The sequence below is a fragment of the Ictalurus punctatus genome, chromosome 16 (genome assembly GCF_001660625.3).
Source record: "Ictalurus punctatus breed USDA103 chromosome 16, Coco_2.0, whole genome shotgun sequence".
NCBI classification, from domain to species: domain Eukaryota; kingdom Metazoa; phylum Chordata; class Actinopteri; order Siluriformes; family Ictaluridae; genus Ictalurus; species Ictalurus punctatus.
Window position 1 is genome coordinate 21,851,625 of NC_030431.2, and position 26,040 is coordinate 21,877,664.

Here is a 26,040-nt window from a genome sequence, read left to right on the forward strand (position 1 = left end):
GTGAGAGAGTGATTTGACACTGTGGGGGATTAATAGGAATAAATAAACACTTGTAAAACTGTCGTCATGCTTGAGGTGGTTTAAACATGGCCGCTGGTCCATCATCATCATCATCAGGTAAACAAACCTGTGAAAGAAACATGAGCTTACCATATGTGTAATAATAATAATAATAATAATAATAATAATAATAAAAAAAGCTGCAAGCATAATTTTCGGGGGCCAAGCACCCAGACTCGCCAAGCCACATATTCACAGACATGCTATAATTGTTGCATAAGGAATCACAGAAAAGCAGAGCCATAGGCAAAGGGATTCATGGAAGATTTAGTGAATTTAGACTGGCAAATTCATATTTGCCAGTCTGTTATGGGAGAATGGTTTTGAATATCAGAGCTCCTTTGCCAAGTCTTGTTCAGACAGGTCTCAATATGATGTGAGCCAAATTTGGTGAAGATTAGACAAAATTTGGAGTAGGAGTAACAAAAATGGCAGTGAGATGTAAGCATTTTTAGCATGTAATTATAACTTTTGACCAGTAGGTAGCATCACCTTCAGATTCGTTGGCCAATTACTGGCAAACTGTTTGGATTATTTTGTGTGGCTTACTCTGAAGATGGTGTGTGCCAAATTTGGTAGGAGGAATAGTGAAAATAAAAAGTTGTTGAAAAAATCCAAGATGGTGTAAGACAACTAGATGTAAATGTACGTAATGGAGGCTTGTCTCGACTCAGGGAATCCACGGATGCCTGGCTTTTAAATTTTGGGACACACAGTTCAAAAGTTATGACCATAAATGCACTTCCAAATTAGACCCAAATTTGACCTGATGATGGCGCTAGAGATTTGGCAGCACCCGGTCCAAATTTGGTCAGAATGTTTCTCAAAACCTCCCGAATCAGTGTGTCAAATTTCACAGCTTTTTACTAGACGGTTCTATGGGATGCCTTAAACACCATAGCCAGAATTTTAAGAAGATGAAGAATAATAAAGAAAACTTAGAACAACAGTAAGGTGCCTACACACCTTCAGTACTTGGCCCCCTAATAATAAGAAAAGGTAGAATAACAATAGAGTGCCTATGCACCTTTGATGTTTGACCCCCTCATAATAAAACACAGTAAATTATGTATTGAAAGATAAGTACACTCAGTAAAATCAACAGTAAACAATTTTATTTGATAAACAACTACACTCAGAGTAAAGCTGCATTATGATGGCATGTTTTACAGCTTTATGATGTCCACAGTAATTAAGATCATGATAGTCTCACAAGTCAGGCGTCTAGTTTTCAATCTTCAGGTACTAACCATAGACTTTTTCCAACAGCCTGCCAGCAAACATGCCAAATTATTCTGTTTATTTACTAGTAAAAGCAGAAAGGCTCATTATGTTATTGACTAAGAACCCATTATTAACACGATTAACCTCGGAGTAAAAAACCCTTTACCCTCAGCCCTCGTCTCTAGTGGAAACTGGGGGAAAATGTGTAACGCAATACGGGATGTGAACATGTTTAAAATGGACTAAAAGTTTCATGAGAAAGGCACGCATCTAAAACATGTCTATATAAGATTCATGAACAATTACTGTGGTTTCAGTAAAGTGGGCGTCAAATAAATGAAAATAAAGCAACATGATTTTATTTGAAATAAAAAAACAAAATTTTCTGTGTAGCGAGACAACTTGAAAAACAAACGGAAACTTTGTTGCTTTCCAGCAGTCTCTGTGTCTCTCTCGTCTTTCTCGCTCACACACGTGCTCACACAGCTCACTAACGGACAGACAGACAGAGAGAGAGAGAGAGAGAGAGAGAGAGAGAGAGAGAGAGAGAGAACACATAAAATTCCCATTCCCCCATACTCCTGCTGCACACTCTGCTAAACATACACCCCAGATGATAAAATATTACTTACAGGCTAATGACTTAATGGTGTTCAGAAGCGTTTAGCGCTCAGGCCTAGAGCTCTGGTCACCATCCTGCGTGCTACAGCTGTATTGGTGCGCGGCCGCTCCTTTACCGGCTGCAGGAACTCTGTGCATTACAGCATCACACACACACACACACACACACACACACAGTCAAAAGTTTGTGGACACTCGACTGAAATGTTTCTCATGATCTTAAAAAGCTTTTGATCTGAACGTGTGTGATTAAATGTGTGAAATCGTTGTCGTAGACAAAAATATAATCGTGCCGACGTATTCATTTCTTTCATTAGAAAACCAACATTTTATTTACAGAAAATCTTTTTTTTTAGTTTTTTTTTTTTTTTTTATAAAAAGAGACGACTCGGAGCGAAATATTTCCGAAAAGCAGCCGATAAGTGTCCAGCGTCCAGTGTCCAACCCCTTTAATACTGTTTAAAAAGCATCTCGGGGAAATTCTTCAAGAAATCGGTTGAGAAAATGCCAAGAATACATTTCTGGAAATTCTCGCCAAAAAGGAGGTCTACTTTGAAGATGCTAAAATACTAAATTATTTTGATTTAATTGGGATTTTTTTCTTATCACAACATAATTCCCATAGGTCCATTTGTGTTACTCCAGAGTTTTGATGATTCTAAAATGTGGAAATAAATAAATAAAAATAAAGAACGAGTGCGCCTACACTTTTGACGGGTAGTGTATATACACACACCGATCAGCCAGAACATTAAAACCACTGAAAGGTTACGTGAATAACATTACATTACATTACATAACATTAATAAGGTTACCTCATTACAATAACACCTGTCAGGGGGTGGGAAATATTATATTCTTACAGATATCATAACCAGGGTAATGAGGCATCTAAGGTGTAAACAGTGTCGTGATGCTGTTAGGCTGTCATTTCTAGTACGTGTGTTGTGGTTCTGGGAACTGCTCAGGTCAACCGTAGTGTTCCCTGGATGTGTATTAAACATTTGCATTTGTGTGTCTGTGTGTATATATATATATATATATATATATATATATATATATATATATATATATATATATATATATATATATATATATATATATATATATATATATATGAGAGAACCACAGCCTGATATGTCTGCCCACTAACATCGAGTTATCTACTCGGTGTTACTGACATCACTCGCTGCTACAGTACTGTACTGTATGCAATACAAGCACATCACTAGTTAGCTAATTAACTGCTAAAACTAACTAAAAGGGAAACTAACCGGCATCTTTCTCAAGCTTGAGTGAGATTGTAGTCGGTATTTGCATCATCACAGTTTCAACATATTATTTACCAAGAGCCAAACCTGTCAAAATACTACTTTACCGTTTACCACTGCTATAACAGTTCAATTGTTTATTAGCTAAACGTCTCCAGGTACTATGTTGGTATCCTGTAATAATTAGCAGATTTTAGTATATTAGCCTATGACTGGATGAAACTGCTAAGCCTTTTTTCTTGACACAATATGAGCTCAGATATAGATGTGCATTCTTGTCTTTCCAACGTTGATCAACACTACATAAGAGCGGAGAATGGTAAAAATGAATTGTAATGAGTGAAGTGAGGCACTACATTTTTACCTGCACGTCTTGCTGCTTTGCCTTTGGCCTTTTTACTGGCTTTGGACAGAGTCCTTGTCTTCAGCAGTGGGTGTCTGACGGACAGAGCCTGCTGTGCTACACACACAATCAAACAGCTGATAACCGACAAGAGAGGTTGTTGAAGTTGCAGAGAAGACACAGCACATCTAGGACTGAAATCTTCTGTAGTGCAAGCAAAGCTCTTGCAACTATTACATTTACAAACATTATATAGGGATGTAACTGATAACCGATACCTGCTGATACACTGGAAAAGATGCCAAGAGCGTGAGTGTTATCCACCCATTTAATCTTCATCCCTCCTTCACTGTAAAACACAAAGCCGGACTGATCAGTGTCCATTCATGGTCAGAGTGTCGGTTTAAGGCGGCTGGGCTTGGCGTTACCTGTACTCTGAGAAAGCATCCAGCAGGTCATCGGTTTTGAACATCGATGGGAAGTCGTAGATCTCAATGACGTGGGCAAACTCATCGTGTTCGATCCAGACGTCGTCGAAGCTGGAGTAATCGTTCCGAGCGTTTTCTATCGCTGATGCTTCTTCCTTCAAATGGGCCATGATCTTAATAAGACAAAACACAAATAGAGGATGCTGACAATGACACAATGGAGGTGGGGGACATCCTGGACAGAGTGCCAACCCATCGCAGGGCACAATCACGCACACACTCACACCCATTTGCACACTAAGGACAATTCAGAGAAGCCAATCAGCCTGACTAGTGGTTTGATTGCTAGCAACATGGCCTTCTGTTTCACCACTGTTATATTATGGTGAAAAAACCCCAACCATATCATCTACTCAGTTCAAGCTTTATTTACGTTTGGAGGATGGCCACGTGGCTATTTAGATTCACAAAAACGTGAAGCTAGTTATTGCTTAGCCGTGCTAGTATTTCATAGGAATGGGGGAGGGGGTTGAGTCTTAAACACATCGTAATTTTAACCTTTAAATATCACGAGTACAAACGTTTCTGTTTGGGGTGGGGGCCCTTCAGGGTGAGTTATGTTGAGTTTTGCTGAAGTTTTTCCAATAATGGCCTCCATGCTGATGTCAAATCTAATCATGTGATTCCTGTAAACAATGTGATGTCATTTCCTGAAATCGCAAGATGAGCTGTCACTCAGAGGGAGGGGACTGAAGATGAGACTCTCAGCCTGACACTGTTGCGCTCTTCTCATGGTCATGGCCATAAACAGGAAGAGCGTGAATTTGTCTCTGTACCTCGTGGTGGTAGTCGTCCGTCTCCTCTGCGTTCTGACAGGACGTATTCGTTTGTGAGGCATCTTCGCTGCTCGTTTCCTCCTCCAGAGTCATCGCCATGAAATAGGACATAGTCTGATGGCAGTCCACAGGCTCCACCCCTGCAGCGTGCACCGTTGCGTCCTGCTCGCCCACCGATTCATCGGCGCTGTCGGTTCCAGGCTCGTGATTGGCTGGTGGAGGGTCGGTGTTGTCAGAACCGGACTCCTTGGAGACGCTGAGGCTGAGAGAGCAGCTGGAGGAGCCGAGACTCGTCTCGCACTCGGACCGTCTCAGAGCGCGGGGAACATAAATGGCTTTATCCGGTCGTCTGCTTCCCTTGCCGAGAGCCGAGCGCGATTTTCTCCCTCTCCCTCTGCTGCTCACACACGGCTGTTCATACACACTTCCGTCTGTGTCACTGCTGCACTCCTCCACCGGCAACCTGGCATACAGATAGACAGACAACAGATGGATGAATAAACAGACAGACAGACAATAATACAGAGATACCGGTATAAGATATATCATATAAAAGATTTTTTAACAGTTTAAACTACTAAAAAGTGGTGGGGACAACCTAAGGACATTTACACAGGCATGTCTATTCACACATACCATCTTGGACAACACAATGCTCATGCCTTATTATACTGACAAACTGATAGGAAATGAGCAATCAAAGAAAGTGTAAGTCAGTGGCTGGGATTATGCGACAGTCACTGTGGAAGGTTGTGAGTTTAAACCCCAACAGTGCCGAAGTTATTCCAGCTGTACCTGAGCTCGGAGTAGCAGACGGCCACTCTGCGTCTGCACGCCTCGCCCACAGAGAAAGTGCTCAGTTCTGGGAACTTCTCCGCCGTCTTGTGGATCAGAAACCGCAGTCGACTCGGCAAGGGTGGGAAGCGTAGGACGCTTAAAGTGTGTGTGTGTGTGGGGGTGGGAGTAAGAGCACAAAACAGACAACTATATTAAAAATGTTCTTTGTACATTCTATGACTGAGTTCTGATCTCTTTTAACAGAAGAGTGTTAACGGCATGCTGAAGGTAAAAAGTGTGCATTGGGACTGGGATTGCATCCGTAATGAGGGATTAGTTTCACCTGGACAGGAGAGGGTGGACAAAAAGAAAGGCAGAGTTCATTAACATGCGAGAATACAGGAAAGTCTGAAAATATTGAAGAAAAAAACACTTCTGCGAGTGAGTAGAATTGGGATTGAACAGTCCCAACGTGCACACCTCTGAAAGATATTTCAATAGCTATTAAATTACAAATTGTGTGTTTATTCTACAGTTAGTAAGGATAATACAATTAATAATAAATAAATAAATAAATAAATAATTTAAAAAATACACTAGCTTTCAACATGTTGCACCACTGGACGTAATCGTATATATTTATCTGTGTACCGGATACTAAGTCAGTTTTACACACATTCCTGTAATATCTGGTAAATGACGCGGTGTTAACAGTGGCACGTCCGGATTTTTACACGTGGATGCAGAAGCGCACTAACAAGTAACAGCAATTAAACATACAGTGCCTTGCAAAAGTACTCAACCCCCTTAAAATGACCAGATTACCAATGACACTTACATTCAGCACGTTTACATGGACAACAATCCGATATTAACCTGATTAAGACGATACTCTGATTAAGAATCTGGCATGTAAACCGGGATTTTTTATCACCTTAATCCGATTAAAGGTCATACTCAAAAGTAAACACAAATGGAATTAAGACATGTGGAGTATTCCTGTTTTAGTCGCATTATTGAAGTTCGTTACAGACACGTACACACCTTAATCATAGTATTAACGTTGTGTGAGAGTTTTCACCGCATTGTGAGACAGAACCACCATGGGTGCTTCTCATTTCTTATTTGTGCATCCTCATTTCCTTTCCTTGCATCTTAGCTCCACCCCTAAGGATGTGAGAGAAGGATGCAAGGAGATGCAAGGGCATGTGAGATTTCAGGAGAGGCGAACTGAAGCACGTGGAATGGAACATCCATGCTCTCTCAAGTTACTTCAAATCGACGTTAATTAATAACCGTGCTCAGCTCGATTACCTCACTGCGCTTCAGGGATCTGCCGTTATGTCTATTTTTTTGATGTGCTGTTATGTTGTTGGAGCTTGCTTAATAGCAACATTCTAGGGCGTCAAATGCAAATGCATTTTGGGTGATCCATCCATTCTCCCTTCAATTTTGACCAAAAACACAGTTTCTGAAGATGAACAGCATCCCCAGAACATGATGCTGCCACCACCATATTTCATTGTAGGGATGGGGTTATTTGAGATATGGTCCATGTTCGGTTTGTACCACACGTAGCACTTTGAATCTTGCCCAAACAAAGTATCTTGATCTTGGTCTAAATCACATCAACATTTAGACCGTGATCTTTTTATTTTTCCCCATTACAGGTTAACAGTAACGCCTTCGTAACTGCTTAATAGTTTCCAATACTAGAAAGATTTAAAATACCTACAATAATGATTTAGATCAACATGAGCTAGAAACGATCAATTAAATATGCACCAGGCGTGACGTAGTAATGGAAAGCTTGTACACTGGCATCATTTTGCCTTTCTGCTACCTTTTCTGATCATCTCTCTGCTGGAAGGCATCCAGCTCTTCAAGGACTTTATGTACAAATTCACTCTCTTGCTTGGGCAGGTAGGAGCCATCGAAGCAGGGAAACGCCAGCGTGCCAAAGTAGAGGAGCTGTCGAAACAGACAGAATACATTAAAAAAAAAAAAACACCAAATAAATCCAAACATTAGTGTTATGCGACAGTGAAGAGACTCGCTGTACGTTACACGCACCAATTCGATTCAATTCAACTTACTATAAGTTTAGCAACGGGCACAAATCAGCTTGATGAAGATGAAGACCAGAGGTTTTTTTTGTTACAAAACCACGTAGGTTTGCGAAGGAAGCAAAGTCTGGAATTACAAACGACTCGGTTCAGCTGTTCAGAATCGGTTCCTTCTTTTGGGAGTCAATAACTCCGTTTGTCGTGCGCTTTGTATAGAATGTAATTGTATGCTGTAGTTTCCCTTCACTGGAACTAAGAGGCCCAAACATGTCCCAGGATGATGGTGTCCCTGTGCACAAAGCGAGCTCCATGAAGACATGAAGGTTTGCCACGGTTGGAGTGGAAGAACTAAACCTCAACCCCATTATCCTATATAACTGTGTACTTCTAACTTTGTGGGAAGAACCACATATGGGTGTGATGGTCAGGTGTCCACATACTTTTGGTTATACAGTGTACACATATCCAAGTAGACCACAATAACAGAACTCACACTACAGTCATTTGGGCTAGTAGCTTTCATTTGTTTCAGCTGTACCTTCCACCCAGTGTCAAAACTTTATTAATGAATTATTCCTGCCTTGTTTAATGACCCCTTAACCATATATCTAACTAAATTAGCTGGCTAATACGCACAACCAATCAATAATTCTCCCCATTGTTCGCTAATTTAAAGGCAATTTTTAATTCATTAACATGAACTATTATCTACACGATACAAACGATGACACAGGAGATGAGGGACATCTAAAATCTTCTATGCACCCTACAACGTATCTAACTAGCTAGCTAGCTAGCTGACATTGTTTTGCTATTTTCACACCCGTATTCCGTTAAATCCCGCCTGCTGCGCTCGGGTTGGCTACACGTAAAGCAGTTGTGTAATCAGAATTCTAGTAACCAAAGCGAGCGCGGAGGAAAGTTTGTTGCTGGCCAATCAGGTTGTACGAGCCGGAATACAGGTGGGAAGAAGAGTTAGTCATAGCGTAAGAAACTAGTTTTTGGGTTCCACCCACCCATCCCATCATGTCTTCACCCGTAATTAATTAATATTTGCTCTTACCTTAGATGAGAAGTTAAAGAAAGAGCGGCATTTAAAAAATCTGATAAAAGAGATTTTTTCATTTAAAAAAACGGCACTCCGAACCCGTTGAAATTCAAACGGCTTAATGCCGCTAGTTAAAAATAACGCTGGTTCAGGGCGCGTGAAGGATTATCGCGGCCTCTAGCGAAGAAACGTGGAACTGCAGGCACAATAATGCGGCATATACATCGATTAGCCATAACATTAAAACCACTGACAGGTGACGTGAATAACATTGATTATCTCATGACAGTGGCACCTGTGAAGAGGTGGGATATATTAAACAGCAAGGGAAGTGTCAGTTCTCGATGTTGATGTGTGGAAGCAGGAAAAATGGGCAAGCGTAAGAATCTGAGCAACTTTAACAAGGGTCAAATTGTGAGGGCTAGACGACCGGGTCAGAGCATCTCCAAAACACCAGGTCTTAATATGTTAGTACCTACCTAAAGTGGTCCAAGGAAAGACAACCTGTGAACCGGTGACAGGGTCATGGGTGCCCAAGGCTCGTTGATGTGTGTGGGGAGGGAAGGCTAGCCCGTCTGGTCCGATATTACAGAAGAGTTACTGTAGCACAAACTGCTGAAAACATTAATGCTGGCTGTGATAGAAAGGTGTCAGATCACACAGTGCATTGTAGTTTGCTGTGTATAGGGCTGTATAGCTGCAGACCGGTCAGAGTGCACATGCTGACCCCTGTCCACCACCAAAATCTCCTACAATGGGCATGTGAGCATCATAACTAGACCACGGAGCAATGGAGGAAGGTGGCCTGATCTGAAGAATCACGTTTTCTTTAGCATCATGTGGACGGCCGGGTGCGTGTACCTGGGGAAGGGAGGGCACCAGGATGCACTATGGGAAGAAGGCGAGTCGGCGGAGGCAGAGTGATGCTCTGGGTAATGTTCTGCTGGGAAACCTTGGGTCCTGGCATTCATGTGGAAGTTACTTTGACACATACCAGCTACCTAAACATTGTGCAGACCAAGTACACCCCTTCATGGCAACAGTATTCCCTAATAGCAGTGGCCTCTTTCAGCAGGATAATACACCCTGCTACACTGTGAACAATGTTCAGGAATGATTTGAGGAACATGACTAAGATTTCAAAGTGTTCCAAATTCTCCAGATCTCAATCTGATCAAGCGTCTGTGGGACGTGCTGGACACACAAGTCCCATCCATGGAGGCCCCACCTCGCAACTTACAGGACTTGCTTACAGGATCTGCTTCTAACATCTTTTCTTGCATGTTAGATACCCACAGCACACCTTCAGAGGTCTTGTAGAGTCCATGACTCGACAAGTCAGAGCTGTTTTGGTGGCACAAGGGGGACCTACGCAATATTACCCAGGTGGTTTTAATATTTCGGCTGATCTGTGTCTTTATGTAGTTTTAATAATTAATAAAAAAAATGTGTAGAGTTAACAAAAATAAAATACAACATACAGAAACAAGGAAGTATGATCTATACAGTTTCTCTACAAAATGTAATTAAACGTACGGTGTTTCTCGTTAAACCACTGACACAACACAGTCTACATATTATCAAAGTCAAAAAGTCTTTTATAGACAAGTAGAATAAAAGTCCACAATTTTTGTTTGCTTTAAGATTATTTTCAAATGAATGATCTTAACACACACACACACACACACACACCCCACCAACATAAATGCAGTCTGTATAAGCAAGCTTTGGCTTTTTCCATTTTTTAAAATTATTTTAAATGAATGTGCAACACAGTAAGTTGAATTTACATTAACTTTATTACCATACACATTTTAAATAAAGGTGTGAAGAGAGCCTTCAAGAAAAGACAACAGTTTATTATGGTACAACAAAGATACAAATGGCAGCTGTGCTCATGAATCCAATACAACATGGCGTCTTGTTTTGCCTTAAGGGATTTACGGCGTCGGTATCGATACGAAGAGGCCACAGATTCGATCAAACCATCGTTTAAGAACACATCTTTCTGTCGACTGGAGTAAAACCTGGCTTTAAGTTTGCACACACGTTAACGAGTGCATCTGCATCCACACGATTCAAGCTAAAGTCTTTAATAATAGTGTGCAGGACCGGGGTTAGTCTGTGTATGTTAGTGTTTGATCAAAGCGAAATCACTGTATATGGATCGGATGGAATAGACATCATCATCATCATCATCATCATCAGTGCTAATGCAATTAAAATGTACATTATATCTACATATTAAGTATGTGCCAATAGTTAGTTATGCTATATTTGACACACGTGGACTAAATATGTGGGGATAAATTCTGTCCTACTCATAAGGCAGTATAAGGACAGTCATCTTTAAAGTGTCCGTATCGTTGACATATCTTGAGTAAAGGCGATAGATATATTTATATATAAATTAATTTTTAAAAAACAGGACTGGAAAAAAAAAAACCCCAAACATCCTGATTTTGCAAAGTAAAAGGCGTCCTGTGGTCAAAAAGATCAACGCAGTCGGCCAATCACAAACAAGATGTGAGATCGCTTGTACTTGTGATGCATTAAAAGAATTATTTTAATCACACAATATAACATATGCTGAAGAGTTAACGTTAAAGTTAGATAAGACTGGTTAGCTGGAGAAAAGGTAGCCGTCTTTGGCTAGTGAGGTTCACCGTTACGTCGTGTGATTAGACCAGTAAGTCGTCAAACAGAAACGTTCATGCTGAAGATCAGACTCGCAATTGGCTGATCGAACGCAAGCTCCGCCCTTGATGAAGCACGGACGTCTGTCACTCTGCATAATCGGTGTATTAACGTAGGATTGTAAATGTAATCGTGATATCGTCGTATTGTAAACTGGGGTAAACTGATCATAATATGAAGACGTGTCGGATTACCGATACGCCAGTTTTTAAAGGTTGGCATTGATGATTCGTTTTTACTGAAGGGACGCCGTCTCGCTGAACACTGCAGCCGTGTGGCGAATCAACACTGTACACGGTACCTGCCCCTTGCTTAACACACATATATGTACAAAAAAAACAAACAGGATGTGTGTGTGTGTATTTTACACACACAAAAAAAAAAGCAACAGGAACAAGAAACCATTTTAAAAGGAGCACTAGAGAAAACATGTTGCTTTTAAAATAATTCCCATTAAGTAGTTAAGACAGTACATACAAAAACTTATAAATGAAGTAAGCTCAGCTTTGTAAAGGAAGGGCTCGCCAGGTTTCGCTCTCCTGCGAGGAATGGAGGAAGGAAAACCGAATAAAATGAAGGAGTAGGATGTAGCGTCTGCGTACAGAGACGGAGCGATGACGAGCATGACGAGAACGCCGGCAGGACAGCACTTCACATGGCCAGTATTCACTGCTGAAGGGAGACAGAAATACACACCATCTATATTAATAGTAGCAGCAGTCGAATGTCTGGACACATTCTGACTGAATGTGTCTTTCCTAATATTTTATTCTGATGGTGTGGTTTGGGTATCGGTGTGCGCGCAGAATCAGGAACATGAATTTACACTCATTTCGGATAGAATTTTTTTTTCTATCCGCATGATTTTCTATTTGTCTGGTCAGCAGTCTAGCCTCCCAGCTGTAGGTTTAATCACCCGTCTGTATGTCAGTCAGAATATCCATCCATTTATCAGTCTTTCAATCCATGTAGCCATCCATCAGTTGGTCTGTCCACCCATCTTCCTGTCTGCCTGTCCATCTGTCTGTCTTTTGATCGGTCCTGTTATTTGTCCATCTGTACACCTGTCTTTGTATCTATCTGTCTGTGCATCCATGTGTTCCACCCGAGTTTCTGTCTCTCTGTCCACCAATGCGTCTTTCTGCGTAGTAGTCTCTTGGCCTGTCTGTCCACCAATGCTCCTTTCTGCGTGCTAGTCCTTAGGCCTGTCAGTCTACCAGTGTGTCTTTCTGCATGCTAGTCTCTTGACCTGTCAGTCTACCAATGCATCTTTCTGCGTGCTAGTCTCTCGACCCGTCTGTCCATCAAGGGGTCTTTCTGCGTGCTAGTCTCTCGACCCGTCTGTCCATCAAGGGGTCTTTCTGCGTGCTAGTCTCTTGACCTGTCTGTCCATCCATGCGTCTTTCTGCGTGCTAGTCTCTAGGCCTTTCCTATTTACCGTTAATTGAATATTCGTACACACTCCGAGTAGAGACCTCAGTAACTGATTGTTAATGAGTCACTGAACAGCCCACAGCTCTGCATTTACCTTTGGTGTGTTTTATCTTGAGCCGATGCTTCTGTCCTCAAATATGGTTATCTCAACCTGGGAGCACTGGGTTAAAGAAAATCCTCCAGAAAAACCCATTAAACAGCGGCATGATAAAGAAAAGTGCTAAATGTTATAAATGTTATAAAACTAGATCTGTACAGTTCAGAGCACTGCACCTTTTGTATCGAAATTTAAATAGCTTGAAATCCTTGCCATTTATAACATGATAATAAAACTGAACCCAGTGTTCAGATTTAAATTGTTCCACACTGCCTGAACTCTCTGTAAACTCCGATTCACTGAGCGACGTTGTTAATGTAAAGGATACGACTCTGAGTCCTCTCTCGATGGGGTCGGTGAGGAGCAGACCCAGAGGAGCGTAGATCTTCTCGTTCTGCTCTTGGATGTACTTGGCAATCTTTTTCAGCACCTAATTAACCATGGAAATAACATAAATCAGTGGGTGGGGTAATGTTAATACAGCTACAACTAAGGAAGTGCTCTGCACTGGTTATGGCTAAAGGGCTTCTTTAAAATCTCTTAAACAATCAAACAACCAAAAAAAACAACAACAGGTAAAACATCAGGATAATTGTGTGAGTGGGAAGTAAAGGTCATACCATAAACTAACCACATAAATCTATCTATCTATCTATCTATCTATCTATCTATCTATATAGATAGATGGATATAGAGAGAGAGAGATAGATAGATAGATATAGATAGATAAATAGATAGAGAGAGAGAGATAGAACTGTGCTGTTATGCAAAAATAATTGACACCTTCTGTCCAATCAGATTTGAGCATTTCACCATGCTGTGGTGTGTGTGTGTGTGTGTGTGTATGTGTGTATATATATATATATATATATATATATATATATATATATATATATATATATATATATATATATATATATATATATAAAAAATGGAGATAAAATAATGTACAGTAGCGCACATTTACACCTATGTAATGTCAATAGCAATATACTAATAGCTACATTACTGCAGCTCAATAAAAACCTTCACAGGATGAATACTCCAACATATATATTTTAAATCTGTAATTGTGTTAACGATCTCAGAAAACCTTCAGCTCCACTTGTGGCCATTTTAGATTGTTCTTTTTAAAATGGATTTTAGATGAATATGTGGTTCATTTACAGGTAATAACCGAATCTCATCTACGGATAAAGTTTAGTAATAGAACTGAAGTGTACTTTTTCATAGTGTGTCTCCATGCAGAGGAAGATGGTGTAGGCAGTGAGACAGGCGAGGCAGCCCTCTAAATACGACTTCCCTCCAAGCTTCTCTGCCTCGGCGTACAGGTTATTCAGCGTCTGGATCGTCTCCTCAAACTGCTGCTTATCAATCTGCACGAGTCAGACATAAAAAAAAACCCTTCGGTTATTTGATCATTTCATGATTATGTATTTGTGTCATATACAGTACTGAGCAAAGGTCTCAGGCACATACAAAGAAATGCTGCAGAGCAAAGATGTCTTCATAAATAGTTACGTTACAAATCTGAACAACTCTGCTGTGGTTAGGGAAGTGCTTCCGCTCCCTGAAGGCCAACACACAGGATCCACAGGCCATTCGGGCCCCCAACCAGGACGACACACAGGACCCACAGGCCATTCGGTCCCCCAACCAGGACGACGCATAGGATCCACTGGCCATTCGGCCCCCAACCAGGACGACACACAGGACTGGCAGGCCATTCAGGCCCTCAACCAGGACAATACACAGAACTAGAGCTGTAAAGATGGTGTCTCACCCTGGTCTCGAGCTCCGTGGGGAATTTGGTTTGAAATTTGCAGATGGTTCCTGACGTGTAGTCGCGCTGAACGAACACTTTGGAGGCGACGGTGGCCTGCTGCCTCAGATCCTGCAAGCTGTGCGTCTGTGTCAAGAACATCAGCCACACATTAAACACATACACAGCTAGGGCTGGGCAATATGACCAAAATGCCATACCACCATTCTCCAACACACAATACATTCCACATGTACATAAACAGCACGTGTATCAATTCTACGATAGACAACACGAATCATGATATGCAGGTTTCCCAGCAATATTATATTACATGTCTACAAAATGTTTTTTTTAAAATAAAAAAATACAATTGTACAATTTAAACTTAAAATTTAACATCAAATCAGCCATTTCCAATAAAAAAAAATACAAATCACAATATCTCAGAAAAGTGTATTGGTGTAATTTATCATGATATCTATACACCATCATATCACACATTCTTACAAATAACACTAATCTCATTTTCATTCGCATCTTCCGAAATCTCCGTAAACATTCAATCTTCCACCAACTACATTATTAAGTTTATTCATTAGAAAAGGTTTAAAAACCCGCACCCAGACTAGACGGCCCTTTGGTAGACAGTCAGCTCAGTTACTAAGATGATCTCAAGATCAAGTCCTACTATAAGTATTGTATTGAAAACTGAAATAGCAAGATCGGTGTGTCCACAATTGTACATATTCTACATATTTTTATATGTTCGATGGAAACATCAGATGAGTATACAATCTCCAAAATGTGCGTAAAAAGGTATGTTCTCAATTGAAGCAGGTAATCTTTTTTTTTTTAACTCGATGAGAAGACATGCGCATAAACTACGACAGACACACATTAACCGAAAAAATTCTATGATGTGTGTTCAAAAAAAGTCAGTCATGTGACAGGCTCAGAAAAATACAACTGGAGGAGTTTCCCGGGGAATTTGGATTGATACTAAGAAGGTCTTTTTCTTCTGGTCTTTCTATTATAATCAACAAGCTTTAATTATTAATATAATATTTGGCATTTTGTTCCTGACATGGGCACCGAGGTACGGTCACACGCCCGAGACGGGCACCGAGGTACGGTCACACGCCCGAGACGGGCACCGAGGTACGGTCACACGCCCGAGACGGGTATTAAGGATGTATTTGACCCACATGTGTTAGGAGTTAAAACAGAAATAAAATAAAGACTAAACTGAGAGACTCTGCTCTGTTTAACAGAATATTTGGATTTAAATGGGTTTTTAATAAGGAGGAACTGAATTGTGTACTTCACCTGACTGGCTGACTTCAGAAATATTTATTTATTTTTATTTTGAGGTATAACTAAAGCGATCTAATAAAAATGTAATAAGAAATATTACACAACTTAGTCTTCTCTGTAATTGTGAACGATTAAACCCGCTGGACAGACTGTTGTAAACAAACCACCAGATTCAATACTATAACAGTGACGCTGAATCCAAACAAATAAAAAAAAAAACATACAATATATAACACAACATCAGAACATCACAAAACATAATTAGGTACCAAAAATAAATATCGAAATACAACACTTATTGTTGGTGTTTTAATGCGAATTTGACGACGTTTGACGACGAGCTAATGTTAAAAGCCTGCCTGATAACGACACTCCGTCTGTTTACTAACAAGTTTAAGGTTTAATCCGGTGTAATTCGGTTATTTGTTCAATCTGTCGTGCAGTTATTAGAACAGGGAATATTACATGTCATATATTACACCAAAGAAGCTCTCTAATAATCATTTAAAATCAAATTACCTCCGCCATGGTGGCTACTTGTCCTCCGTTTCCGCCCCGAACCGCTGTGCTACGAACAAAACGGTCCGGGTGACAACTTGATTATATTACGTTCCACCGTTTACTACAAATATACTTGAGAATATTTATACTGTATATAAAATATCTCAAGAGTGTAAAGCATATTTGTTTTAAAGGGTTGAACTTATGTTGGTTTCATCCAACCATCCATCCATCCATCCAAATTCATTTCAGTGTAATTAAAATAATACTTTTGCATACAAAAATTGTCTTCAGTAAGCACTTTATCCTGAGTCATTCCATCTCAACAGAGGTCCAATACAGGTTGCTTGTCCATTTAGAATTTTTTTTCTGAATGATTAAATCTGTGTATCGGCATTGCCAAACCACCAGTTTATTATTATTATTATTATTATTATTATTATTATTATTATTATTATTATTATTATTATTATTGCTGTTGTTCAGTGGCTCAGCAGCAGCTCTATAGCTACACTTTCACACTCATGGCAAAAGAAAATCCAGCAATGGAAACATTTTGACTCTCTAATGAGGCGGCCATCTTCGTGTCATGGCACAAAACAAATTTTGGTTATACAGCTGTTTAGCGATTCGTTTTCACATGGGTGATTGGTGTTTTTTTTTTTTTTTTTTTTTTTTTTTTTTTTTTTTTGCTTCAATAAAAATAAATAAATACATAAAAACTGTAGTGTGTGTTTACTCAGGTTGACTTTGTTTTATGTTGTATTTCATTTGAAGATCTAAAACTATTTAAGATGAGATATACACGAAAACAGAAGAAATCAGGAAATACTTTTTCACAGCACTGTATTACTGACTACTTCAAATAAAGGATTGAATAGGCCAATGTTCAGGTACGGCTGGTATAAATGGGCTATAACAGTACATCCACATCAGACATATCCATATATCTGCTGTTAATAAATGTCTTAAAGTGGATTAGTTTGGATTTCTGTGGAACCAAGCAAAACAGAATGGTTGGGGCTTGCTTCTTCATAGCCCAGACAGTAGATTTATGTAGCCTCATCATTCATTTGGCTAACACCTTTACCTACAATGGCTTATAAGCCAGAATATAGTAATTTCTTCAACTGAGGGTTAAAGTTCTTGCTCAAGAGCTCAACAGTGTCTTGAGGTGGCCCAATTCCTGAGAACAACAATTTCGGTACATATAATATGTTCAAGTTTCAACTAACTCAACATTTCATGTAAAATTGGTTTCAAGTACAACCACAACAACCTTATAGTGAGGAAGATGCATGACTTCTCTTGTAACTTGCTTTCTGAATGTTCCATCATTTGTTGAGGCGAAATCCAGCCCTGGGATTATTTATTCCGAATAGCTTCCTCTGGGACACACATTGGTTACTTTTCATGTCATACAAAGGACTATAACCCGACCATCTTTCATACATTTCAGCTTGCGTAGATTATAAGTATGAAATATGTCAGCAACTCTATTTATCTTTTGCCTTGACTATGTCAGTATAAACTCAGATGGCTGGCTTGTGTTGAACTGTATGTGTTGCAGTGTTATTAGCGTATTGGGTACAGATGTTGTGCCGCTCTCTCGGGCTGCATGTGGTTTTAATGGCAGGGCCAAATAGTGCTCATTAGAGAGTCAAAATCTTTCCATTGCCCGATCACCAGATTTTTGCCATGAGTGTGAAAGAAAACAGACACACAATCCTGATCAGGACCACCATGAAACTGCGCTGTCTGACTCCAAGTATATTTCCATGTCTGTGTATGGAGCTGTAGAGCTGCTGCTGGGCTACTGATCAACAGCAATAATAATAATAATAATAATAATAATAATAATAATAATAAGAGGAAGAAGAAGAAGAATTGGCACCCTGTCCAGGGTGTATCCCGCCCTGTGAACAATGCTCCCTGGGATAGGCTCAAGGTTTCCTGGTGACCCTGAAGGAAGGATACGTGGTATAGCAGATGGATGGATGGATGGATAATAATAATAATAAGAAGAAGAAGAAGAAGAAGAAGAGGAAGAAGAAGAAGAAGAAGAACAATACTAATAATAAGACGATCCATCCATCCATTTTCTGTACTGTTTTTCCTACACAGCAGCCTGGAGCCTACTCCAGGGAACTTGGGGCATAAGGTGGGGAACACCCTTGATTGGGTACCAACCCATCACAGGGCACAGTCAAACACACACTCATACACCATTTCACACGCTACGGACAATTTAGAGTTTCCAGTCAACCTACAACATATGTCTTTGGACTGGGGGAGGAAACCGGAATACCTGGAGGAAAGCCCCGAAGCATGCGAAAAACATGTAAACTCCATGCACACAGGGCGGAGGCGGGAATCGAACCTGCAACTCTGGAAGCGCAAGGCAAACGTATCTCCATAATAAAGAAAAGAAAAGAAAGGAAAGAAAGAAATACTACTACTACTACTAATAATAATAATAATAGTAATAATAATAATAATTATTATTATTATTATGTAGTGGTTCCCTGCGATGGATTGGCACCCTGTCCAGGGTGTACCCCGCCTTGTGCCCCATGCTTCCTGGGATAGGCTCCAGGTTTCCCCGCGACCCTGTAAAGGATAAGCGGTGTAGAAGATGGATGGATGGATTATGTAGTGGAAGTAGTAGTAGTATGGACACTGACAACAAATGACTGTGTATCATTTTTATTTACACTGATCTTAGATCAGTCTAGCAGACTTACTCTGTAAGGGTTTGACCCGTGATGAGGATAAATCTGGCTTTGTGTCAGTGTTAGACATCTTTCAGCCCAACAGGCACAGTATCTAAAAATTGCATCACACGCCAAACCACAAGACTCCACTCGAAATCCTTAGCAATGCGAGTGTGACAGAAGCGACTGGTGTGACAAGCTCAAAGGAAATTGCCTTCTACATTTTGCTGGAGTAGTTTAGAACGATGCCACATTTATTTATAAAGCAAATTTGGCAACAAAAAAAAATTACAAAATGATGAGCTTATGAGCTATGAGGTTAATGTAGCTACAGTGCTGTGAAAAAGTATTTGCCCCATCCTGATTTCCTCTAATTCTGTGTATATTTCATACTAAATTGTTTCAGAAATGAAAACAATATCTAAAAAGATTCAGGCAACCCGAGTAAACACAAAATACAGTTTTTAAATGATAATGTTGTTTATTGAAGCAAAACAGTTATCCAATACCAACTGGGCCTGTGTGAAAATATATTTGCCCCTGTAGTTACTAATTTCCGAAATCTGTGAAACTGCATTCGTAATGGAGTTCAGCTGGACTAGACGCAACCAGGCCTGATTACTGCAAACCCTGTTCAATCAAATCGACTCTTAAATAAAACTTTTTCAACAGCATGAAGTTGGTTAAAAGGTCTTACGCAGTAACACACTATGCAAAAATTCAAAGAAATTCCAGAAATTATGAGGAAGAAGGTGATTGTAATACATCAGTCTGGGAAGGGTTGCAAAGCTATTTCAAAGACTGTGGGACTCCAAAGAACTAAAGGAGAACGTCCGGTCTTCAGTCCGTAAGTTGAAACTGAAGTTCAACTGCGTTATGCGGCAAGACAATGATCCAAAGCATGGGAGTAAGTCCACCTCTGAATAGCTCAAAAAAAGCTAAATTAAAGTTTTGGACTGGCCTTGAACCAACTGAGATGCTGTGGCAGGAACTTAAACGGGCAGTTCATGCTCGAAAACCCTCCAATGTGGCCGAACTAAAGCAGGTCTGCAAAGAAGAGTAGGTGAAAATTCCACGACAGCGCCGTGAAAAACTGATCTCCAGTTATCGGAAGCGTTTGATTGCAGTTATTACTGCTAAAGGTGGCACAATTTTAAGTTTAAGGGGCAATTAGTTTTTCACATTCGTGATAGGTGTCGGATAAGTTTTTTTTTTTTTTTGCTTCAATAAAATAAATAAATAAATAAAAACTGCATTGTGTGTTGACTGAGGTTGCCTTTGATTTACGTTGTATTTCGTTTGAAGATCTAACACTGTTTACACAGAAACAGAAGAAATCAAACACCTTTTCACAGCACTGTAAGTAAGAGAAGTTTCTAGCCTCCAGTTTTGCATTGTGCAAGCTGCACGCCTAAATCATTGCACACTCTGCTCACACAACTTTGTCCAGTTGTTTCGTTTCTGAAACAGATATGTATATGAGGTTTCTAATGCTGTACAGCTTATAAGTCATGCCACTTTACTGTCATGATTACAGCAATTCAGTGAAATTCCTATGTGCGTGTCATTGCTCAGAACAATACCACAGGATCCTACAGCTTTACTTCCGTTCTCAGTCTCTATTATAATAGACACAAAACAGAAAAGAAGAAAAGCATCACAGAGCTAGAAAGTGTCGTAGCCAGAATGGCTTTTGTCCTCAGCACACATTTGGGAATTATGTGAGACTGATTTCCAAAGTTTGAAGGTTGAAATGTAGAGCTACATGAGAAATTAATGGAAAAAAGCTGTGGCTCTGTTATGATGTGGGATATGTTGCTGCCATGGATTGTGTCCCTTCAGAGGGAAGCGTGACTGCATATGAATGCAAAGTTCATCTGACTGATCACCTTTATCCTATAATGAAACATTTCATTTCTGATGGGCGTGGTCTCTGCCAGGATGACTCCGCCCTCATCCAAAGGGCATGACAGTACAGTGAATATTTTCATGAGCATGAGAAGGATGTAAATCAGTGGCAGGGGCAGTGGTGGTTTGGTGGTTAAGGCTCTGGGTTACTGATCGGAAGGGTGGGAGTTCAAGCCCCAGCACTGCCAAGCTGCTGCTGGTCTTGAGCAACCCTTAACCCTCTCTGCTCCAGGGTGCTGTATCATGGCTGACCCTGCGCTCTGACCCTAACTTCCTAACATGCTGTGGTATGCAAAGGAAAAAAAATTCAGTGTGCTTTAATGTATATGTGAGCAATAAAGACTCATTATCATTATTAAATCATATGCTATGACCTTCACACTCACCAGATCTCAACCCAACTGAACACCTATGGAAGATTTGGTATTTTCCACCATCAGAACTGAGGGAAAATGCGTTGGAAGGATGTCGTTCCTTAAGTTTTAGACTTGTAGAATTGATGCTGAGGTGCATTTAAACCATACTAAGCCACTTTACGTTGGGGGTTTTTCCCTTTAATTTGTCACCTCTTTGTATGTTAATGCAGACTTCCTTTGCTATTTTATGAAAATGTTGTTACTGAGCCAAATAATGTCTATTGAGGTGAGTGTGTGATGGTTTACCCTTTCTTCTTAACTACATAGCAAATGTCATGAAGTGGATTTTTGTGGAACCAAGTACAACAGCACCACTAATGATCATAAGAAAAACACAGAGAATGGTATAAAGCAGCAAGGACGGGGCGGATTTCTTTCTAGACCACGCTGTAGATTCATGCAGCTTCATCATATTACTGGTCAACACCTTTACTTAAAGTGGCTCACAAGCTAGAATACAAGCTAAATTCAGCAGCTGAAGGTTAAAGGCCTTGCTCAAGAGCTGAGTAGTGTCTTTGGGATTCTGGAAAAAAAGAAAGAAGCAAAATTCAGGCACCAAAATATGGAACACCTAATTAGTTATTTAAGAAACACTGTAATCTGTATAATAAATCTAAGATAACATTCGGTCTTGTTCTTTCCCTAGCTTTCAATGTTTATTTGTGGGATTGTGTCTCTTTATGTGGTTACCAGGCACAAGCCAGTAATTCGTAATGCAATGCATTACAATATTAAACACAGACAATATTGTTATCATGGACACATCCCTATGATACACTGTGGAGAAAGCTGCTTGGGTAAGCAGTGGTTTTGGGCACAGGAACTTAAGTCTCACTTAGAAATCAGAATAACTCCAGCTGTCTTCTAAAGGTCATCTATTTCAAACAGATTTCGTCATAATATTGTACAGTTGCAATTAAAATGAATCAACCCACAGTGCAAATCAGGTTTATTGTCAAAATGTACAGACTTTCAGCTGAACTGAATTCAACTGAAAATGCAACTTATAACTTCTCCAGTTTCAAAATTATTCAACCCCCTGAATGGAATCCCTCACAACAGCACAAATAAGCAAAACAGGTGTTGTCTCAAGCACACCTGATGCAATTAATGAAGGGCTTCATTAGTTGCACCAGGTGAGCTTGAGTTGGAACATGTGAAATACCTGAACTGGCTAGGGGCAGAAAATTTATGAAATACCTGGACGGGGCAGAAAAAGGAAGCTATCAACGGCTGCAAGCAGATTTCTGAGAAGGCAGCTTGTGAAAAACCCTCGAGTGACTGCAAAAGACCTGCAGCGAGACTTGGTGTAACAGGCACTGAGGTTTCAGTGAGCACAGTAAGGCCCGTAGTAAATGTAGAAGGTTTCCATGCCAGAACTTCATGCCAGAACTTCAAGACTACTGACCCAAAAGCACAAGAAAAGTCGCTCAAAATAATATAAATAAAACCACAGAAGTTTTGGGATTCTGTTCAGTGGAGCGATGAAACAAAACTGGAACTTTTCAATTCAATTCAATTCAATTTTATTTGTATAGCACTTTTTACAATAGACATTGTCTGAAAGCAGCTTTACAGAAACATATAAACACGGTATACAGATTTTAAAAGTGCGAATTTATCTCAATTGAGCGAGCCGGTGGCGACGGTGGCAAGGAAAAACTCCCTAAGATGTTAAGAGGAAGAAACCTTGAGAGGAACCAGACTCAGAAGGGAACCCGTCCTCATCTTTTCAGCTCGATGGATCAGCGGTATGTCTGGAGGAAGAGGAATGAAGAAAGAACACTCTGTCCACAGTCGAGCATGGTGGTGGCTCAGTGATGCTCTGGGGCTGCATTGCATCCTCTGGCACTGGAAACCTGCAGCGAGTAGAAGGCAAGATGGATTCATTGAAGTATCAGAAACTCCTAGGAGAAAAACGTCATGAAGCTTGGGTGTCATTGGACCTTCCAGCAGGACAATGATCCCTAGAATACCTCAAATTCCACCAAAGCTTGATTGCAGAAGATTTCCTGGAAGATTCTACAGTCAAGTCCACAGTCACCTGACTTAAACCGCATAGAAAATCTCTGGTGGGATTTGAAGAAGGCGTTGCAGCACACAAACCCAAGAATATTACTGAACTGGAGGCAACTGCTCACGAGGAATGAGATAAGATTCTTCAGGAACGCTGCCAGAAGCTCTGCAACTCATTTGCAGCAGGTCATAACAACAAAAGGGACCTCTACTAAGTACTAAAGATGCTTGCCATGAAGGGGTTGAATAATTTTGAGACTGGAGAAATCATTATGAGGTGCATTTTCAGTTGAATTTGGGGAAACCACTTGAAGCAAATCGCCTTGTTGAACTATTTCAATTGCTTTTGTTTGATTTGTTCGTCGCAAACAGCTGAAAGTCTGTACATTTTGACAATAAACCTGATTTGCAATGGGGGTTGACTAATTTTGATTGCAACTGTAAAAGAGATTAAGCCGTGATTATGATATGAAATGTAATATCGGCACATAGCGTGCGGTTACACACTCCACTGCAGAGGTAAAATTAAAACCTTGCTTGTGCGTGCTGAGAGTTTGCTTTGGGTTTGGCCCGCTGTTGCTGTTTGAGTGCAGCTGTCTACACACTTCATTTGCTTTTATTTTAGCTCTATAACCTCAAGAGCTTATCTGTAAATCTGCCTCTTTGGAGACCTGAGTTTAGTGTGAAGATGTATATGATGTGTGTGAACAAAATTAATTCATTCTGAAAAATCATCATTCATTTTACACATCACTCATTTTACACCTCTAAAAGCTTTGAATTATTGCTAATAATATGCTAATTAAGCTTTGCTCTATCCCAGACACCACCTATTTATTTATTTATTTATTTATTTATTTATTTATTTTTATTTTTTAAATGTATTCACTTTTCACCCCTCGAGTTAACTATTAGATGCCACATTAGTGAGGGGGGTTATAATGTGGAGTGAAGGGCTGGAAAAGAAATCCCATAGAATGAAATGTAATAAGATGTAGAGAACAGATGTGCGTGAGTCGAGTCAGAATCTGTGTGAAGTGATGGGAATCGATGGAGAGAGTTGATTTCACACAATAATTTTCTCGATTCCCAAAACATAGGGAAAGAGATTGAGCAAAATAAACAGTATGATGAATACATCATAAACTGATATATACTGTATGTATTTATATAAACATACACAACCTAACTTGTCCAAAACATGTCATTCAAGAAAATGGCCAGTGAAACCATTGTCTAGAGAACAAGACGTCAGTCACTTAACATTTGAGAAGATAGATCTGACTCCAAAGCGTATATTCTGATCAGCCATAACATAAATCCCCTGAAAGGTGACATGAATAACATTGATTATCTCATTACAGTGGCACCTGTCAAGGGTTGGGATATATTAGACACCAAGTGAATAGTCAGTTCTCGATGTTGATGTATTGGAAGCAGGAAGAATGGGCAAGCATAAGAATCTGAGCAACTTTAACAAGGGCCAAATTGTGAGGGCTAGACAACTGGGTGAGAGCATCTCCAAATGTGTAGCGCTCACTGATGAGTATGGGGAACAAACTAGACCATCTAGTCTGATCCCACCAGAGGAGTTACTGTAGTATGAATTTCTGAAAAGGTTAATGCTGGCTATGATGGAAAGGTGTCAGAACACACAGTGCATCTCAGCTTGCTCAGTATGGGGCTGTGTCAGAGTGCACATGATGACCCTTGTCCACCGCTGAAAACTCCTTCAATGGGCACATGAGCATCAGAATTGGACCATGGAGCAATGGAGGAAGGTGGCCTTGTCTGCTGAATCACGGTTTCTTTAGCATCATGTGGACGGCCGGGTGCGTGTACCTGGGGAAGGGAAGGCACCAGGATGCACTATGGGAAGAAGTCGAGTCGGCGGAGGCAGAGTGATGCTCTGGGCGATGTTCTGCTGGGAAACCTTGAGTCCTGGCATTCATGTGGAAGTTACTTTGACACATACCAGCTACCTAAACAGTGCTGCAGACCAAGTACACCCCTTCATGGCAACAGTGTTCCCTAATAGCAGTGGCCTCTTTCAATATCCCTGCTACACTGCGAACAATTGTTCAGGAATGAAATACTTCCATTCTGTTTGAATCCTGATGATGTCACAGGCAAGGAGTCCTAGAGAGCAAAATTAGCTGTGTTCTCTGGGTGGGATGGACATACTCTCACTCCCCTGTCAATCACAGAGACACTAGCCAATCATAGGTGTCTGTGAGCTCATGTATGTGGAAGAGTGTAGATAGCACTTTTCTCCAAGTGTGTTATGCTGCCCTGAGCAGAAGTTTGGAGGAAGCACGTGCTAGCCTTCACCCTCCCCGGATGGTCATGTGATAGAGAAGAGCTGGTTTGCATGTGGAAATTGGCAGGTGACTAAATTGGGAAGAAAAATGTGGGGGAAAGGTTACTGGAGCCTTTGGGAGTTCATAAAAAATAAAACACAATGGGGTGTGCTGTGGAAAATAATCAATGATGGGGGGGGTGAT

The 26,040-nt window shown here is 40.4% G+C and overlaps 2 protein-coding genes across 3 annotated transcripts; both read right to left on the reverse strand.

Moving 5' to 3' along the window:
- Nucleotides 1–1,153: 1,153 nt before the first annotated feature.
- On the reverse strand, nucleotides 1,154–8,839 carry r3hcc1 (R3H domain and coiled-coil containing 1; the record flags this gene model as incomplete). Its single annotated transcript, XM_053686649.1, has 9 exons — nucleotides 1,154–1,774; nucleotides 1,917–2,035; nucleotides 3,541–3,636; nucleotides 3,798–3,868; nucleotides 3,948–4,120; nucleotides 4,784–5,246; nucleotides 5,579–5,716; nucleotides 7,404–7,531; nucleotides 8,690–8,839. Coding segments are annotated over 8 exons (1,317 nt in total), but the record flags the coding sequence as incomplete, so codon positions are not given.
- A 1,615-nt stretch (nucleotides 8,840–10,454) lies between these two features.
- On the reverse strand, nucleotides 10,455–16,605 carry golga7 (golgin A7). 2 transcript variants are annotated; one of them, XM_017488686.1, is made up of 6 exons: nucleotides 16,501–16,605; nucleotides 14,686–14,811; nucleotides 14,126–14,278; nucleotides 13,231–13,332; nucleotides 12,900–12,956; nucleotides 10,455–12,040 (listed from the first exon to the last, which is right to left on the reverse strand). In XM_017488686.1, exons 1-5 carry the CDS (start codon nucleotides 16,507–16,509, stop codon nucleotides 12,912–12,914), a joined length of 435 nt encoding a protein of 144 aa, XP_017344175.1. In that variant the 5' UTR covers nucleotides 16,510–16,605; the 3' UTR covers nucleotides 10,455–12,040; nucleotides 12,900–12,911. The 2 variants fall into 2 exon arrangements, with proteins under 2 accessions (XP_017344175.1, XP_017344174.1); XM_017488685.1 differs by having other exon boundaries at nucleotides 10,455–12,043.
- Nucleotides 16,606–26,040: the final 9,435 nt, after the last annotated feature.